Below are 19,979 nucleotides of genomic sequence, written 5' to 3'. Positions count from 1 at the left end.
AATCTGTGTTGAAAAAATCATTGCTCTAGCTTCAAAACCCACGGAGGAAACAGACGAGTACTTACGGTTACATGGAGAAATGTCCACTCCTGTTGGCTCTTAAGGTTTATTGATTGTCAGTGTCAAATTATATTACGTTTATTTGTAAATACTTACCCAAAATAAACATACTTACGTATAGTCTAAATACTGCCTTACACCGTCGGCGGCACGCGACTCCTTCAAACGCTTCGTTCCATATCCAAATAAAGCAAATTCAAATTTCGAATAAAGCTCGCAAACTCATAACTCACCCTGTAATTTAAAAAGATTACACTTTGTGCAATTGTCTTAGAACATGATTTAGCTTGAACGTACAAGTTAGATGAGTTTGCGAAAGTTATCGATCAGCTGCGTATGTGTAGCGAATGGATTTTATAGAATACCGCTATTTAAAAAAGTTGAGTGACCATAGACAAGGCTCGTATGCTTTTAATTCTTCTTTGTTTTGTGGCCAGTGTACCGAACCGTACCGAACAATATTTTATGGGTTTTTTTGGCGGTTGATCAATTTTTAACGGTGTTGCAATGTGACATAATAATGTCTGTTTTTCTGGTGCTTCATTCTAGCTTGAGAATTTAAATTATCTTTACTGATTATGACGAAAAAAAATATAGAAAATAAATACCCTTCTCTTCTAATAGAGTCTGTGTGGAAACTGTGGAAAGAGAAGAGTCGTGGAATGTACCTACTCGTATGGGGCCCAATACATTCCACGACTCTTCTCTTTCTGAACAGACTGTAGTATGAAACTACTGAAACTACTTAACTGAAAGTGCTTACTTCTAGTGACTGAGTAGCGACTCTTTCTAGCCACTTATTTTGACTAAGGTGTAGAGTTTGTGGAGAGTTTGTGTGTGTGTGAAGTTTGTAGAGTTACTTAGAGCGTGTAGATTTAGAAGCGTAGCTCTACATGAGATCTGATCTGATAACTTTTTGACAGTGCGAGCCTTAAGGTTTCGTCTTGGCATTGGCAACATTTTAGATGAACATATTTAAATAAAGGGATTTAAGGATATTATTCAATCAAAGAAATATGTAACACATAATTGTTTATTTACACCAGCTTATATGCACAGTACCGAAGGCGCAGACGCCACTACATAAGTATAAAATATCGCATCGCTGCGGTAGGAACGAGAGGTCTATATACAGCCATACTCTTTCAAGGGCTATTTTCGCTGTCTGTGAAAGACTGAAGGGCTTATTCTAAAACAACTGATAAAAGTTTTACAATTGCTGAATAATGAGCATTAAACATTTAATAAAGTAACATTTAAAGTAAAATAGTGATGACAGAAGTTGGCACAAAGTATTATAAATGACAATTTATTAAACTTATATCAATTTAAAATTTCAATGTTGATATTTTATGAAAAATGTTACGATATTTTTGATATAGTTTGTCAAAGGATTGTCTCATTTCAAACATAGACAAGAGAAAATTATACAATTTTTGTCTTACACTAGTACTAGCACCCAAAAGAAAAGGATGAGTATAGTTTTCCTGATTCTTACTGACTTACAAATTGTTTTGACCAACTATAACAAAATTGCACAGGTAAATATATAACATTTAAATAAATGTGGTTTTCTTGAAAGAGTATTTTATATGGCGAGAGAGACGAAAAAGTGAGACCACGAGAAATATTCTAAAACTGTAGGTATAGATACCTATACAATTTTAGGTGCAATTTGTTTCATACGTATACGTATGCATGAAAATGTATTCCTCTAACTTCACTTGTTATTTATTTGCATAGGCTATATATAGGTAATTAGGTATTCATCACTACATAGTATAAAACAAAGTCGCTTCCCTGTCTGTCTGTACATATGCTTAGATCTTTAAAACTACGCAACGGATTTTGATGCGATTTTTTAATAGATAGAGTGATTCAAGAGGAAGGTTTATGTATAATTAGTTAACCCGTGCGAAGCCGGGGCGGGTCGCTAGTTTAATTATAAAAGTACCTAGGCTTTTTGTTTAATTATTTCTCGTGGTCTTACTCGATCGATTTTACTTTAACGGTAATAAAATTCAATCATTAATGTATATTTTACATACAACATTCTAGCCCGCGTGCAGAATTACTATCACCATAAATAATTGTTTTAATCGATTCATTCTATGAAAAAATACATAAAATATTGTACATATTTATTTCAACACTAATTTATAATACCGGCTGGTAATAATGTCTCAATCTTGGTAGAGTCTGTGCGGAGAGAGAAAAGTCAATATAATGTTTTGATTCCCTTATGATTCGGTTTAATTGTGTTTTTTGAAAAACTAATTATAGCCAGCCTTTTATGAATTTTCTTAATTTGATACCTTTGGGTATGGTGCTTTACGCACACTAGCGTCCCAACCCATAACCTGCCGCAACCCCCCCCCCCCTTTTAGTATGAAATATGTCCCGGTTGACGGTTTTTTTTATTTTTGGGAAAAGTATTACAGTTAAGAAAAAAGTGTGAAGGTAAGAAATAATCCTTAATAAATTTTAAATAAAAAAGGTAAGATGCCACTTTTTGCTAAGACTCACCATTTTCATGTATTAACTTGTTGAAATTCAATGTAACATAGTACGTGATAGTACTGGCAGAAATCGTACGGGGAGAACCAGCTTGTTCAACGGTTAAATTTTGTTGAAGTTCATCTAGGTATAACATAGGTATATGAATATGGTACCTCATATCAAAAAATGAATATAACCTTTTTTGTCAAGAATTTAATAAGGATAATTTTTTTTGTGACACTTTTTGCCTATATTATATACTTTCCCCAAAAATAAAATAAAACTGTCAACCGGGACATATTTCAGACTAAAAAGGGGGGTTGCGGCAGGGGGAGGGGATGGGACGCTAGTGTGCGTAAAGCACCATACCTAAAGGTATCATACTACATTCATAAAAGGCTGGCTATAATTTGTTTATCCTCCCCATACATTAGAACACAACTTTACCGAATCATTATATTCCATTCCACGACTCTTCTCTTTCCGCACAGACTATTAGTGACAAAGTCAATATTATGAATTAGTAATTAGTCTACTAATTTATCTAGACACAATTTGCTGGAAAGATCTTACACAAAGGTACTTAGAATTGAAACTTAACCTACACATTTATCTATTATGTACACTGTTAATTTTATGTTTCGATTTACATCACTGGCACACAGAAGTTTTGAAACATAATTTTCATATTGCACGTACTGGTTTAATAAATACAAAAATACATGAAATAAATTAATTCAGTATAAAATTTCGAAATTGCAATCCTAGCGCCAGTCGACGTAAATCCTGCAATAAATAATTTAGGAATATCTCTATAAAATTATTAAGTACTTAAATAATAAAATCAACTATCACATTTAAATTTCCAACGAAGCTTCTTCATAAGTTTTTTGTACAGTTACCTACGACTACACCTATCAGATTCTATATACAACTAACACTAGAGAGAGTGAAGTACTTTACGCCATACTATAACCATTAGTGGAGATACATCAAACGTCACTATTAAAAAGTTCGATAGTTTAAAAAAGTAATTCACCATAGAGTACGTTCGAATAGAACATTCGATTTTTAAAAATCGAGCGCGCGGCGATCATACAATGCCTCCTGTGCGATCGCTCGCGATGCCTCGTTTCATTTAGACGCGTTCACTACCAGGTTAGTAGCTGCCTCCTCGCTCGCCCCTATGCTCATAGCTTTCTTCTTCAAAATGCCTAAATCCGTGACATTTTCTAGAAAGCTCTTATGTGCGGACAGTACTTTAGCACTTTCCACGTCCTTCTTCAGTTCCTCCATGTCTCTTTTCAACTTTGCTCGTCTGTTTTGGAACCAGGTGATGACTTGGGCGTTGGAGAGACCGAGAGAGCTGGCTATCTCGTCCCTGTCTGCAGGCGAGAGGTACTTTTGGTAGAGGAACCGTTTCTCGAGCTCGAAGATCTGGTGATTCGTGAAGGCGGTACGGGATTTCCGTTTCTTCTTCGGCTGTGGCCTCGAGTTGAACAGGTTCAGGTGGTTTGACTGACCATCTGAAACAATAAAAAATTGCAATTAAAGTAACAGTGCAATCGAGTAGGTGCTTACATCAGAAATTGCATTTTTTCCAAAGGATTTCTCTCTTGTAACCAAAACTCCTATAATAATGTAAAAACAATAAACAAAGCTCGGGTAGAGCCATTACAATCATGATACTTAATAAAACTAATCAATCCTTAACATACAGACATCAGTAGGCACTCAAATTAGAGACAATACTGTCATATATCACAGATAATACTGTAAAACGCAGATAAGAGTATTATCAGGTATTAAAACAGTATTCGTGTCTATGACAGTCGTAAAGCGCCCGCAGCGCTAAAATGTAACTCTTCCGTCGTAAAAGACACAATAAAAGGCGAGTTTAACGAGTATACGGGCCACTTGTGCCAGTTGACCTGAACATTGTATGCGCCATGACGCATTAGGTGAAAATACTTCTAAAATCCTGCCTGATTTATGTCAACTTCGAAGGGCATAATAATTACAGTAGCGTAAGCTAAAGTCGTTATTACATGGTATATCCTTTTTAGGGTTCCGTAGCCAAAGGGTAAAAACGGGACCCTATTACTAAGACTCCGCTGTCCGTCCGTCCGTCCGTCCGTCCGGCCATCCGTCTGTCACCAGGCTGTATCTCACGAACCGTGATAGCTAGACAGTTGAAATTTTCACAGATGATGTATTTCTGTTGCCGCTATAACAACAAATACTAAAAACAGAATAAAATAAAGATTTAAGTGGGGCTCCCATACAACAAACGTGATTTTTCACTGAAGTTAAACAACGTCGGGCGGGTTTTTGCTTATTTTTTTTGCTTGTTTTGCTCTATATTTTGTTGATTGTGCGCGAGTCCGACTCGCACTTGGCCGGTTTTTTTGCTTGTTTTGCTCTTTGTTGATGGTGCGGAACCCTCCGTGCGCGAGTCCGACTCGAACGTTTTCTGCTGAGAGGGACAGAGAAAGGTGTATGTTGCTTCCCAGACCTTCAGATAGCAGAAAATGTCCGGTAAGAATGTTGCATAGAAGGTTTGTGCTCTATTTTTTGTAAACAATGCCACAAAAAGATGTTACCAAAGAAAAATATGATGCAGGTAAATTCAAAAGAACGATCCTGATAGGCATCTAGTCATACCTACTCTATGCCAGTTTGTAAAAGTATAGTAAGTTCGTGATAATCTCTTAAAAAAATAATTACTATGCATAAAGTATTACCAGAATTTTTAGGATCAGATCAGATATACGCAAAATAGAAAATTTGTAATTTTCTTTTATTGCGACCGCAACGGAAATGAAGAATAGAGTAACAATGTTATCAGTTTCCGGTTTACTCTACTAGTGTTATCTATGGATACCTAATAATGTTTATATGTATTACTATTGCAATTGTTAAAACTTGAATACATATGGAAGTAAGGTTATAATAAAAGGTGTATTCAAGATTATGGTAAGATGTACCTATAACTTGTCTTACAATTTATGCAAGTACCTACCTAACATTATAGTTTATTTCAAACCAGTTTACGTATTTAGGTATATTATGAACTACGAGTCTAAACTAAATACCACTTGAGTAGGTACAACAATTATCATAAAACCATATTAATTTTTCAAGCCCATCATTGAAAAGCACCTAATAAAGTAAAAACGGTATTTAAGGTTTAGTTTATGGTAGGTTTTTCTTTTTTTTCGACCTCCACGGAGTTTCATGACACAAGCGTCTATATCGCGCGGTTCACCGCAGAAATTAATAAAATAACCCATTCACGGCCGTTAATTTGAATGCCTATACGTTGTCGTTTTGGAACACGCGTTCGAAATTTGAAATGTGGCAATTATGGGACCACATAAGATGCGCCATTTTCAATTATTATTTTTCTGTTTTTAACCAGTTCTACTTAAACAGGTACATTTATGATCTCGGAATCTAGATATTACCCATACAAGTTGTAATGTAGGTTTCAAGAGCGACATATTTTTTACGTCAAAGATAGAGTACTTATGTGCGGAAAGAGAAGAGTCGTGGATTGTATTGGGCCCCATAAATTCCACGACTCTTCTCTTTCCGCACAGACTCTATACTTACTCTTTTGCACTATACTCCTTTCTAATAATGCGAAAAATTAAAAATGTAGAGTCTGTGCGGAAAGAGAAGAGTCGTGGTATATAAGGGACCCAATACATTCTACGACTCTTCTCTTTCCGCACAGACTCTATTTGAAATAACGTGGACATTCTTACGTACGTTCTATTCCTGAAATGGGCTCCGCACTGGCTGAACATAATCGGCTACAAAGTGTTCTAATTTTTAAATTACCTATCGCAATTACCAATGGCAGTGCAGCATGGCAGCCGGAAACGCGGCCATATTGCACGTACTGCCAACCGAACAAGCCAAAACACAAACAGTCGGCCATCGCCATCGCTTTAACGACTTTGATATGTGAGTGTTTTTAGTGGCCAGTGATTTTAAATGAGGTGTATTTTTAGGAATTTAAAAATACTATATATTGTTGAACCAGTTTCTTCAAAATAAGCTGTGCAATTCGTCTTAAGCTTTTTTACTTATGCCGTACTCGTAGAGTTAGACCAAGAAAAGTCAGCAGCGATTTTGATAGCACACGCAATGCAAATGTTATCTTAAACGTCAAACTTCTATGAAATCATGACGTATAAATAACACTTGTACTGCGTAGTGCGTACCTATGCTATCAAAATTGTTGCAGACTTTTCTTGGTCTAACCTATCTTATCTTATTGAAGTAGGTAACTGTTTTCGTTTATTTTGTGGTTTGAAAAATGCAAAGATTATAGAGTTATTTATGTCTGTCTGTAATACTTAAATACAAAGAAAAACCGCAGCCTTAGTTTATAAACGTAATAAATAAATGTAATATTATGCATAGACATCAAATCGTTGAATAAATTCGTACAAAACAATAAAGTATGACTGCTATGCCATCAAACACCAGAGTCATTTGTATGCATCAAGGCAATCAAGTCAAAGTATTTTTGTTTTTTTTTAATGTTTCTGGTAGCGGATACCCGCTTATTATGCCTAGTTCACGTAATTACCAGTGTTGCCAACACAAACGAGTTGCCGTACAAATTCTAAGGGTGTGATTCATATCAATTGATAATTATTTTGATGGGATTTTATATTTTATTGTAGATAATGAATGTCTTGAGGTGTAGAGTCATTTAGTAGGTATACCATTAACATATCTTAGCGGATAGAATGCTTTATTTGGAAGTTTAGCTTTTATCTAAATGATATCATGTTTTATGTTTGTAAGTGAATATCGTAAAATTCATTTTAAAACTGATAAAATTAATAAATATATAAATATGATATTGAAAAGCGTTTAGTTAAAATTAAAAATACGATTATGTTATTTTTTATGCCAAATGTTCATATTCCCTTTAAAAAACCCATTAATTACTTTTTTAATCGTTCCCAACATAAAAAAAAAATCAAAAGCATAGACGAGAACACACGCACGCGATTTCGCTACGCTTTTTGCATTCAATACTGAATCAATCTCTGGTTTCGGAACGTTTTTAAAAAAGTTGATAACTATCGCAAGCTCGCATTGTGATATTAATCGCTTTTTAAATGTAAACTTTAATAGTGGCACAATAAAGTCCTGTTTACATTAACGGGATTGTTCTAAATGCGCCTTTTGATGATGGTTTCTTATAAAATCCTTTGGAGGCATAACGAGGTGTGTTATGGAAAAAACTACAGGATTCAATTTGTACTCGTTAAGAGCTGTCCCGATCCTTTGTGGAGGCGTCACGTCGGTGATCGAGCGGGCGATCGGCATTTGTTCCTTTTCCCTAGATGTTACGGTCAGGCGGATTTTGGGACCATGAGCAATCTTTATAGCTTTAGGACAAGGACGTTATAGCTGCAAGGTCCTTGCTTTCTTAGCTTAGCTTTTTTTATAACTATGCTATGCTATAATCAGAGATCGGGCTAATTTGAGTTATTGCTCGCAATAATGTGGGCATGACTCCAATATACATTATTTTTGAGTCATGTCCACATTATTGCGAGCAATGACGCAAATCTGTCCGATCTCTGGCTATACAGGGTGCAATTTTAAGCATACCTACATGTTGGTCATACTAAACAACTTTTTTTATAGGACCAATGACGAAATCGCGAAAAAAAAATTGGCTGTCCCCTAGAAATTAGTGACATCCGGAATGTATGAAACAGACAAATTTTTTTTTCGCGATTACGTCATTGGTCCCATAATAAAAGTTGTTCAGAGTCACTACTCACGCAGAGTATGGTTAAAATTTCAACCTATATATCGGCACTATAAACTATTTATCTTTCATGATTATTTAAACTTAGTTTGCTGATAAACAAAACATCTTTTGTTGGACGTCTTTTGGTTGATAATAGTAGGTACTTAAAGGTCTGTCATTTCGTTTCATAAACATTGACACAACCTTATCCGATTTTTTCCTGTAGTAGTTTTATTGCAGCAAATCATTATCGATTCATACAGAATCTAAATTGACTTGTTAGAAAAGCCTATTGCGTTTCTCAAGTCTTAAATAAGAAAAAAATCTCGACTAATTCACTTAACACAAACCTTTGTAAGTAACTAGACGTAACCATACAACAAAACCATTCCTTTGCCAATACGTGCGTATCGATCCATCAACCGCACGTCAAACTAACTCGAAAACTATTCCAATTTTGTATCCATTACTCTTCAAGCACCGTCAGTAAGATAAGAATAAGGAATAAACGCAGCAATGGAAAGCGATACAGTGGAAAGTCTTGATTGAATCGCGGAATTCTGTCAGTTGTGATTTGACTTAGTGAAGGTAGGGTCAAACGTATGCCCCTCACAATCGGGCCCCCACGTGATGTTATTGAGGAAATAATTAAGTACGAATCCGTGAAAATAAGGGATTTGGATAGAATGGAAGGAATCGTGACAGGTAAGCGATTTGTAACAGTTTTTCGTCGTGTTTAGGCAAAAAAGGTGTTTTATTGGTGATCAAACTCTATCTTTTTATATCGAAAGCATACCATAATATTCTAGAAAATTTGAATAACGGATGATTTTTAATAATATACTTAAATTACATTAAGCAATTAATTAAAGGTAAAACTGGTGGAAGCCATCGGTATTTACCTACTTACACTTAGTCGTATTATTAGTTACTAACAATATGAAAAATGAGTTTCAGAAATACTAAACATTCCGCCCAACAAAATTATGTCCCCCTTTAAAATTATATAAACCAAAAAATGACTAGCAACGTGATAAATAATTACAGCATTTTATTTAGAATATTCGCAAACCGGCAATCAGACATAATCAGAAATCAGAAACTAATGATGAGCGGACCTCAATTATGACGTAAAGTGCCAAAAAGCGTCGTTAGTGCCAAAACCGTCGCGTTAGGCACGGTCGGCGTTAGCACCTGACTAGGTAATTATGTTATTCTAATTTAGTCGCAAGGTGGGACGTGACGTGTGGACACTGGACTTAATGCGAGGATCCTCAGGCGATGACGATGATGTATTTTGAAAAAGTCATCACTATTATTTTGTTTAAGTTCTTTGTATCTGTAAAGTTAATATTTCAGAAAAAAAATCCGTAAACGTCAAATTCCTATAAAATATGACATTTAATTTATAGTAGCACTGCCAAACTTTGTTCTCTCAAAGTCGGTGCAGTAAGCTTTTACGGGTCCGTCAAAGTTAACATAAGTACTCAACACTTCACATACAGTCTAGCAAGATTATGACTTCTAGAGAAGTAAATTAAGAAATAAAATAAAGTAAGTATAAGATAAGACATCTTTACGCAAACTGACTAAGCCCCACAGTACGCTCAAGAAAGTCTTGTGTTTTGGGTACTTACTACACAACGATATATAACATACAAATACTTACCTACCTAAATACAAATACATAGAAAACACCCATGACTCAGGAACAAAAATACTCATAATAAAAATAATGCCCTTTCTGGAATTCGAACCAAGAACCATCACTATATCGACACACACCTATACCGTCCTACCGACAAGGCCAGACCGGTCGTCACTAAGTCTTGAGTAGATATACATATTATACATACTCGTGTATGTTTTATGCTTACTTATCTAATTATGTCCATCTTACACGTGTATGATGCTTCTACGTTTTTTATTCCTAAATACATCAGAAGGCGTAATAAAAACAGTCGGCATTATCAAAAGTATCAAAACATGTCCCCGCCACGGCGGCACGGCTGGTTTAGCTTCACGGACGATTGACAGACAGACAGACACGCAAACACGCATAATGACGCGTGACTTTGTATATCTTGCGGCTCTTAATTGGGATCCGGTGTTTTAGAATGGGAGATAAAAATAGGGTTTATTGTAGAAATACAAAGTAGTGAAAAAAAATGTCTAGTCTAAAATTAGGGTCGTGACCGCTACTCATGCACTATTACACTGTTAGTGCTCGAAAATGGAGACCTAATAGGGCCCGTTACTCAAAAGCTTGTAACTTGTAATACAAGTGAATGTCACTTTTTGACAGCTTTTATTAGAAAGGGACTTCCACTTGTATTACAAGTTACACGCTTTTGAGAAACGGGCCCCTAGGCTTTCCGATAATTGTCGCGCGAGTGACTAAAAATACCTAGGCTAAACCGTAATTAAAATTAGCGTATGTTAGTAATATGACTTACGACAGTTTCAATTTGATTGTCTTATCTAGTCTCATATTTATTGATTTTTTAAGATGACACTGCTTTTTGGATAATATTTAATCTTTCACTTGATTATAATTGACTCATCAAAATGTCAATGTAATCAGCAGTAGCACATATATTATATTAATATGATGAAGTATCTTCTTCCCAAGGATGTGGTTAGGTATAACACATATAACGTTATTATCATTATCAATCATTGTTTTAAGTTCAACGATTAATATTGACTACAAATCATATAAATATGCGTGCAAGACATGCCTGCTTAATGTATGCCATACTAATTACTCTTAATAAGACTTTGTAGCATATAATTTAAAACGTCACATTTACTTCAAAATTGCAAGCAGACTTCAGACATTTTCATTTTGGGGTGTGTTCACTATGTTCTAGAACGAACTATGTCATCAGAGTTAGAGTCTGTTCGGAAAGAGAAGAGTCGTGAAATGTATTGGGCCCCATAAATTCCACGACTCTTCTCTTTCCGCACAGACTCTACAAACATACTTGAAACGTTTTATAGACATGTTCAGCTCTGAGTGCTATTTCTATCGCTTCTAGCCATCCAGTATAATAAGTTTGACTGAATCCTGAGTCTAAGCTGACTCTCAGTTTATCTCGCTTGTACAGATATATTGGTGCGAGCGTGATGCACTGAGAGGGAGTTCAAGCAGTCGATAGAGATAGATACTATATACCTACGGCCGCGGTAAATTTCTGGACAGGATACCTACTGAGGCCTTACCGCGAAAAACGAAAATCGAAATTTCTTTATCTGGGGGCCTAGCGCGAAAGCCGAAGTTCGCAAATTGCGGGGATCTTTCTCTTTTACTCTCATTAAGACGTAATTAGATTGACAGAGAAAAATACCCGCATTTCACGAACTTTTTCGCGGTTATAGTCCTGCTTCTCTATCGCTCAAATATGAGAGACGGACAAAAATATTTAAGGATGGTACGGCCGTGCCTCTTTGTTTTGCTCGACTTGACGGGGGCACTGCCGTGCCCCCATATTTAGATTCTCGTTTTTTGCGGTAGGGCCTCTGAGGTCACATTGGCGCAGGGCACACTACTACCTAATAAATGCTTGTTCAGCAATATGAATATTCCTGGCGTGGGCCCAAAGACCTTTACGTCGCGAGCTTGTCACTCTTCCAAGTGAATATTAGTTGTTAATTGATTCAAGCGATTAATAAACAGTAACGACTTAAATTATAATCAGAATGACGGATAATTTGACTTGAAATTGATCTGTAAATAATGATAATTTATTCACATCATTATTGTGGCCCTGAAACTATTTCAATATGGCGTCGATAGATGGAATAATGTTTTCATAGATTATTGTCAAACATTCAACACTTAACCCTCCCTGGAAGGTTTTATGAGAGTTGGTACATTTGTACCTTGCAATGACTACGCCAGCAAAAGTATTTTTCTTATTTCAAAGTATGTTACAACTTATGAGTTATAGTGAATCAGGTCCGGGCGCCCAAATTTTAATTGGCGTCAAATGAAGTTTAGTCTCTAGGTCTAGGACACTTGGTCCATCAACTTCAGAATATCTAGGTATTAGGTTCTCCTCATCCATTTCTTCATCGTTAACCGTATTTCATTACCGTTAACTTCAAATCGCAAACGGCGTTTCCAATCTAACTGGCCAGCAATTTGGCATCGAGCCAGAAAATAAGATTTCCCAGCGGGGCACCGAGCGCTTACCGATATAACTCGGTAAAAACTAGTAAAAACTACAATGAGCGCAAACCTCAATGGAGTTGTAATTTAAAAATCGATTTTTATGAAACTAATCTAATGTGGCGGTGGCCAACGGGGCGTAAAACCAGAAGTTAGACGTGATTGGTGCAGCCCGAATATCGTTTACGCCACAGCGGCACTTCGGAAAAAGTCACAAGTCTATGGGCCAGCCGTAGATTGTGGACTATTTTGTTTGTGGTCGCCATCGTGTGAACCAGAGCCGTGAGAATGTGGTTGGAGTTTCTACGAATGTTTTTTCGGCCTCAGTTTTTGATTGTGCCGGTTAATAAATGTCTCCTTTTTGTAATTGGATCCAGTCTGTTATTAGATTTATTTTACCAAATTGTGACAGAAAACTGAAATGCTCATCATCATTTAGTTTTAGCTGATTAATGTACAGTTAGCATCAATAGTAGCGGATGAAACAACGCGCCAAAAATATCTCTCATCACTCTGGAATACTTTTCCTCATAGCTATATCTATTATATCTCTACAGTTCGATATACGTAGGTATGACATATACTTAAGGCACTAATAGAGAATGGTAGATACTTTTGACGCGTAGTCTGATCCGCTAATTTTGATGCTGACTGTACTTATCTACTATGTATACCTATTAGGTAATCGGTTTATAATAATTGCCACTGTACATCACTCATTATTCAAAATAAAAGAAATAAGTAAGTACAGGCACCTGCCGCGATAGCAGAGGACGCTGCACGCTGGTTCGATTCCAGCCTGGGGCACTGGAGGACACTTTTTTGACATTTATTTCAGTTTATAATTTATATAGTAGTGTTTCTACACTTTCTACTTGAAGTAAAAACAAATTAAAATATTTTCTGAAATACTTTTTCAGTAGTAGGTAAGTACTTTCTCAACAACTTCTGAGGAGTTTAATTATATTTAGGAAATGCCGTAAACTTTTTTCTTAACACTCGTCGTTCTTACGAGTGCAATGATCCAAAATTCCAAATCGTTCGACCAATCGTTCGCAAAGAGTGATTCGATTCGAATCATCGAGCGTGGCTGCTCAATCGATTGTCAAATTGGCAGTTGATGCTTATAATGAAAAAAATTAACGATTTCACGCGACAAAAAGGTCAAGAGAGTGTCAACGATCTTCGAGTTTTCTTAAGTGGACATCGATCTCATACACAATAGGCTGAATGAAAAAAGGAAACTCACGCTTTATAACAAAACATTGTATTGTAATTGTGTTGTAACTCAGTTATAGGCCTACGCTTTGATAACTATTACTGTAGAAAAATAATTCCACTTACTGAAAAGCAAAATTTAAGTACATAGGTAGATACTTGTTAGCTGCAGATGGTCATCCATCTGCAAAAATAATGGACAGATGCGGAAATACTTAATTTCACTTATGAACTGCTTAAAGCTACAACAGCAGGCGCTAAAATTCTTCGGCAAAATCAAAGTCGCGTAAATAACGTAACGTATCGTAAATCAAGGGCGCTTAAACTACGCGCATTCCGTTCTAAATCCGAACTTTACTTTTCTTAATCTGTGGTTGTCGGAAAAAGCTGCCGGTACAAAAACGGCCAGCACTATGAGCACTACCATATTATTTTTGATTCGTCAAGGACTTTAGTTCATTGAAATAAAGCGTAATGTTCCTTGAAGTAGTTCTGACATAAGTTGGTGCCTGTAAAAAGGTTGCACGCGTGGATTGACGGCAGTTAGTGCACAACCCATGACAGTATAACGACCGATGGTTATCGAACGCATCTTTAGTCTTTGGGCGAAGCCGGCGTTCTGAATTCAAAATTCAAACTGTTCTTTGTTAAATGTGAATAAAGTTAGAATTTATAATTGTAGGATCGTTACTTACGAGCGTTTTTGCGTGTTTTTTGCAGTTACTACAATTAGCCGTTGTACGTATATTTAGCAGCTATAATAAAGTCATGAATCATGTTTTAAAGTAATTCTTTCCTTATTCACCTTGGTAATAATAAATTGGCAAATCAACATTAACATAAAACCACTTGAATGAATGAATGAATGAATGAATTGTTTTAGGAATTCAAAAAGGGTTGAATAAAACATCGCGGCTTCCAATCCGGTGGTCATGGGACTGAATATGGTTCTTGTCAATGGGTTGCCCATAACCCATAAGTGATATACATTCGACCTTCGACCTCATTATTCTTTGACATAAGCAGCTTTTCGGTAATTGACAAACTCATCGAGAGGAAATCTGTTTTTAGGGTTCCGTATCCAAAGGGTAAAAACGGGACCCTATTACTAAGACTCCGCTGTCCGTCCGTCCGTCCGTCCGTCCATCCGTCCGTCCGTCCGTCCGTCCGTCCGTCCGTCCGTCCGTCTGTCCGTCTGTCACCAGGCTGTATCTCACGAACCGTGATAGCTAGACAGTTGAAATTTTCACAGATGGTGTATTTCTGTTGCCGCTATAACAACAAATACTAAAAACAGAATAAAATAAAGATTTAAGTGGGGCTCCCATACAACGTGATTTTTGACCGAAGTTAAGCAACGTCGGGCGGGGTCAGTACTTGGATGGGTGACCGTCTTTTTGCTTGTTTTGCTCTATTTTTTGTTGATGGTGCGGAACCCTCCGTGCGCGAGTCCGACTCGCACTTGGCCGGTTTTTTTTTAATGAACCACCCATCTGCATTGGCCTAAGCGTGGGATCTAGATATAGATACCTACTTACCTACTCGTATATATCGAACCGCCTAGTATAATAAGAGGAGGCCTGTTCCCAACATTGCGACGTATACTGATGATGAATGGGCTAGGTGCCGACCCGACGGTACCCTGAATAGGTACTTTTCTTTGAAATGCTCAACCAGTAAATTACTGAAATTACCTGCAACTCCTGCAAGTAGATTATATTACACTTTCAAAAGACCAAATCCTAACAAAGGGATCGTGGTTCCTAGGTTTCCTTACCATATATTTACGTACTTTTCGGTACCAACAATCGCACCATAATTTGTTGAATTCACCAACAGATAACGCGCACTATAATTTGAAGCTTATGTACCCATTATGATAAAAATCGCTTGTATTTAGTTGCGCTACAGATACATATCCCGATGGAAAATGGCTAATGTAGCATTACTAAAACTGCATATAAAGAAACATTCAATTGTATACCTTATTTTTATGCAATAAGGTGGAAAACTGAATGAGTTTTCAAATGTAGTTGTGCTATAAATGTATAGGCAGGTGGAAAATGTAACACATACGACTGTACTTTCGCGCGAATAATGTTTGCTTTATGTGTTTGAGAATAGGGCTAACTATGAAATTATATGGCGAATATTTTTCAATTGATATTATATAAGGTTAGATGGGGTACAAAAAAAGCCGGCGCAAGAGAAATTCAGGTATTTATTTTTTAAACTTATACCTTGCCTTAATGTTTGAAAGATAACTTAATGATAACGGTGAACCGTTTCGTCAAAACAGCGTCAAACAAAACAATCTACCAAAAATAATTACCCAAAGAAAATTAGCACAAAATAAAGATTTAAGTGGGGCTCCCATACAACGTGATTTTTGACCGAAGTTAAGCAACGTCGGGCGGGGTCAGTACTTGGATGGGTGACCGTCTTTTTGCTTGTTTTGCTCTATTTTTTGTTGATGGTGCGGAACCCTCCGTGCGCGAGTCCGACTCGCACTTGGCCGGTTTTTTTTTAATGAACCACCCATCTGCATTGGCCTAAGCGTGGGATCTAGATATAGATACCTACTTACCTACTCGTATATATCGAACCGCCTAGTATAATAAGAGGAGGCCTGTTCCCAACATTGCGACGTATACTGATGATGAATGGGCTAGGTGCCGACCCGACGGTACCCTGAATAGGTACTTTTCTTTGAAATGCTCAACCAGTAAATTACTGAAATTACCTGCAACTCCTGCAAGTAGATTATATTACACTTTCAAAAGACCAAATCCTAACAAAGGGATCGTGGTTCCTAGGTTTCCTTACCATATATTTACGTACTTTTCGGTACCAACAATCGCACCATAATTTGTTGAATTCACAAACAGATAACGCGCACTATAATTTGAAGCTTATGTACCCATTATGATAAAAATCGCTTGTATTTAGTTGCGCTACAGATACATATCCCGATGGAAAATGGCTAATGTAGCATTACTAAAACTGCATATAAAGAAACATTCAATTGTATACCTTATTTTTATGCAATAAGGTGGAAAACTGAATGAGTTTTCAAATGTAGTTGTGCTATAAATGTATAGGCAGGTGGAAAATGTAACACATACGACTGTACTTTCGCGCGAATAATGTTTGCTTTATGTGTTTGAGAATAGGGCTAACTATGAAATTATATGGCGAATATTTTTCAATTGATATTATATAAGGTTAGATGGGGTACAAAAAAAGCCGGCGCAAGAGAAATTCAGGTATTTATTTTTTAAACTTATACCTTGCCTTAATGTTTGAAAGATAACTTAATGATAACGGTGAACCGTTTCGTCAAAACAGCGTCAAACAAAACAATCTACCAAAAATAATTACCCAAAGAAAATTAGCACTTCTAAATAAAAACAAACATCAAGAGCCTGCTTTGATCTCCGCGGCACTGATAACTTTTTATTTCACCCTCAAATCTCAAAACGGCGTAAACGACAAGAACATATCACTTACGTCACTCCGCTTCTTACGCGAAATGGCGTAAGTGACAGTTTTGGCTTATGCAGATACGTCTTTTTGAGTTATTGTGGCAGTATATTGAACCAAAACAAACCATTAGAGGGCTGCTCGAGATAGCTCCACTTTACTGAGCTTCGTTTTATGCTTTATTTATTGTCTCTGGTTTTGTTAAAGAGGTTTGAGCTGCGAGATTAAGAAGTTTTATTGACTCTTTTTAGTAATCTTTATGCACCTATGCAGGGCAGGTAGCCCTTAGCCTAAGAAATGCCAAAAAACATTATAATTATGTATATGTAGATACACACAGATTACATTCATAAAGTGAAATACTGTAATTATTTTTTTTTATACTTTTAGGTGTTTATTACACCAAAATGGTTACGCGGTCCAAAACTCTTAAAAATCGGAAATTGGACCATAGCATTTTTTAAACAAAACATTTAATTTCAATAAGTACATTGCAATAATTACTAAGCGTGATTAATAAAACACAACGACGTACGTATTAATATTATTGGAACTATAAAAAAGTGGCTTTGTAACTAAGATAATATAGTAGGTACCTACCAAATACAAGACTTACAACGAAATATATATATACAAGTCCTAGTTCTCATATGGTCGTAACAATTAAGTAACAACCACGTTTTTTACAAAAATGCTACATTTTGCTAGAAGCCACATTTTATTAACTATAATTAACAGTTGTACTTTACGCCCAGATCACGCATGCGTCGTAAAGCCCTGGTTAGGATCATGTGTCAGCGATTAAACAAATAAGCCTTGAAGTGATCACGACTGTGTTTGCTACTTAACTCAGGTTAATTATGCACTCAAAGCACCTATTTAGCAATGTCACATTGTAATACATAGATCCGTATATGAGACATGTACAGTCAGCATCAGAAGTAGAGGGTGAAACAAGGCGTCAAAAGTATGTAGGTACTTACGTAGGTACACTCTCTGATAGTTTAACAAAAATATATTCATTTCAATTAATTTATATTAATTATTTATTTCGAATCCATAAGATCCATAAATGTTAGTACTTACAACAAACAAATCTTAAAATTAATTAATGTTAGTGACATTTAAAAATACAAAATAATAATAATAAATCCACCTGCGCCAGTTCTCGAGAATGGTCATGCCACGCTCTATTGGGATCGATCTGTCATCACTGACAGGACTATTGTAGCCAATAAGCCTGACATTGTGATAATAGATCGAGCGCAACGCCGGGCCGTGCTCGTGGACATCACCATCCCCCATGATGAGAATCTCGTGAAAGCCGAGAAGGACAAGTCCAGTAAGTACCTAGACTTGGCTCACGAGATAACCGCCATGTGGGATGTTGATTCGACGATCATTGTCCCGATAGTTGTATCAGCGAACGGTCTAATAGCGAAGAGTCTCGACCAACATCTTGAGAGACTCTCGCTAGGTGGTTGGATCAAGGGTCAGATGCAGAAGGCGGTGATCTTGGACACGGCGCGGATAGTCCGTCGGTTCCTCTCTCTGCGGCCCTGACCACCGGCAGCTTGGGCCTTGCCCCGCTGCTGGCGGCACCCTAGGTTAGGTTTTTTTATAATATGTTTATAAGTATTTTGTATTGTTTTTGTAAGTGTTTTTGTATTTTATTTTTATATCCATATTATAAATTAACCTAACTTAAGATGATAAATAAATAAAGAGAATAATCCAATAATAAATCTACAAGTACTAACAATAAATATAACTATAATTATAACTAGGCAACCTAAATGCACCACTTCTCAGCATCTGTGGCTGCCACATGCAGTCCATTCCAGTGCATGAGCAGTGGTGCATCTATACCCTACCTGCCAACGTTTTCATATTAATCCTTGTAGAACAATTACACTGTGACATACGCGAACTGTAGATATATATATATATATATATATACATATCTTCATTTTATACCATATATCTATAATATATACCACAAAAGCTGTATGTATAATAAAACACAGCTTTTAAAGAATGCGAAACTCATATTAGCTTCAAGTAAAATTTACTTGGTGGTAAATTCATCATTGTTATGGAAAGATATATGTATATATATTCTCTATTACGCAGATAAATCCGGAAATATATTCTGGCGTGCACTAGCTAGGGGACTATCATTTTGAAAATACACCGATCGACCCCCGACGGTGTTCGGTCTACAGTTTGATTACTTCCGTGCCGTTTTATTAATTTACGCCGTTTTTAAATTAAGTTATCAACGAATTCAATTAAACGCATTAAGGCTTTAATAATTGACTATTCAATGATAAAGTAAACAAGAGAAAGCATTTTATTAATGCACTTTTTTCACTTAATTAAAAATAAATACTTAGTTACGAAATAGATTGTTGTTATTTTTGCATGTTTGTATTTTTAAACGGTAGCCATAAGTATTATTGGGTACTTAATTACAAACATTTTATTCATTTAATACTTAAATAGTAATCGAACTAAAACTGTCTTGAGCCTCTTGAGTCATACTAACATTAAGCTAATTTGCGGTTTAACATTGTTTATAATCAACAATATAAAGCCCATTTTTCAACCATTAAATCAAAATAACTGACAATTAAAAGCAGGCCTCTTTTATTTACCCTAGCGTAGGTTAAATAATTGCAATGCGATTAAAATTACCCCCAAATAGACACTTATCTAAAGTAGGTACCGATTGTAAGATCAATTTTTCCCTAAACA

The 19,979-nt window shown here is 36.2% G+C and overlaps 1 protein-coding gene across 1 annotated transcript in view; it reads right to left on the bottom strand.

Annotated features, from left to right (window-relative positions):
• Positions 1-3,048: 3,048 nt before the first annotated feature.
• LOC134657481 (homeobox protein B-H1-like) overlaps positions 3,049-19,979 on the bottom strand; it is a 103,579-nt gene continuing 86,648 nt past the window's right edge. The window contains exon 2 of the mRNA XM_063513051.1: positions 3,049-4,085. Coding sequence (XP_063369121.1) covers positions 3,694-4,085 — 392 coding nt within the window. The 3' untranslated portion in view covers positions 3,049-3,693. The remainder of the gene's footprint in view (positions 4,086-19,979) is intronic.

The sequence above is a fragment of the Cydia amplana genome, chromosome 20 (genome assembly GCF_948474715.1).
Source record: "Cydia amplana chromosome 20, ilCydAmpl1.1, whole genome shotgun sequence".
In the NCBI taxonomy this organism is placed as follows: Eukaryota; Metazoa; Arthropoda; class Insecta; order Lepidoptera; family Tortricidae; genus Cydia; species Cydia amplana.
The sequence above is the reverse complement of the archived record's forward strand: the minus strand, read 5'-3'. Positions and strand labels throughout refer to the sequence as shown.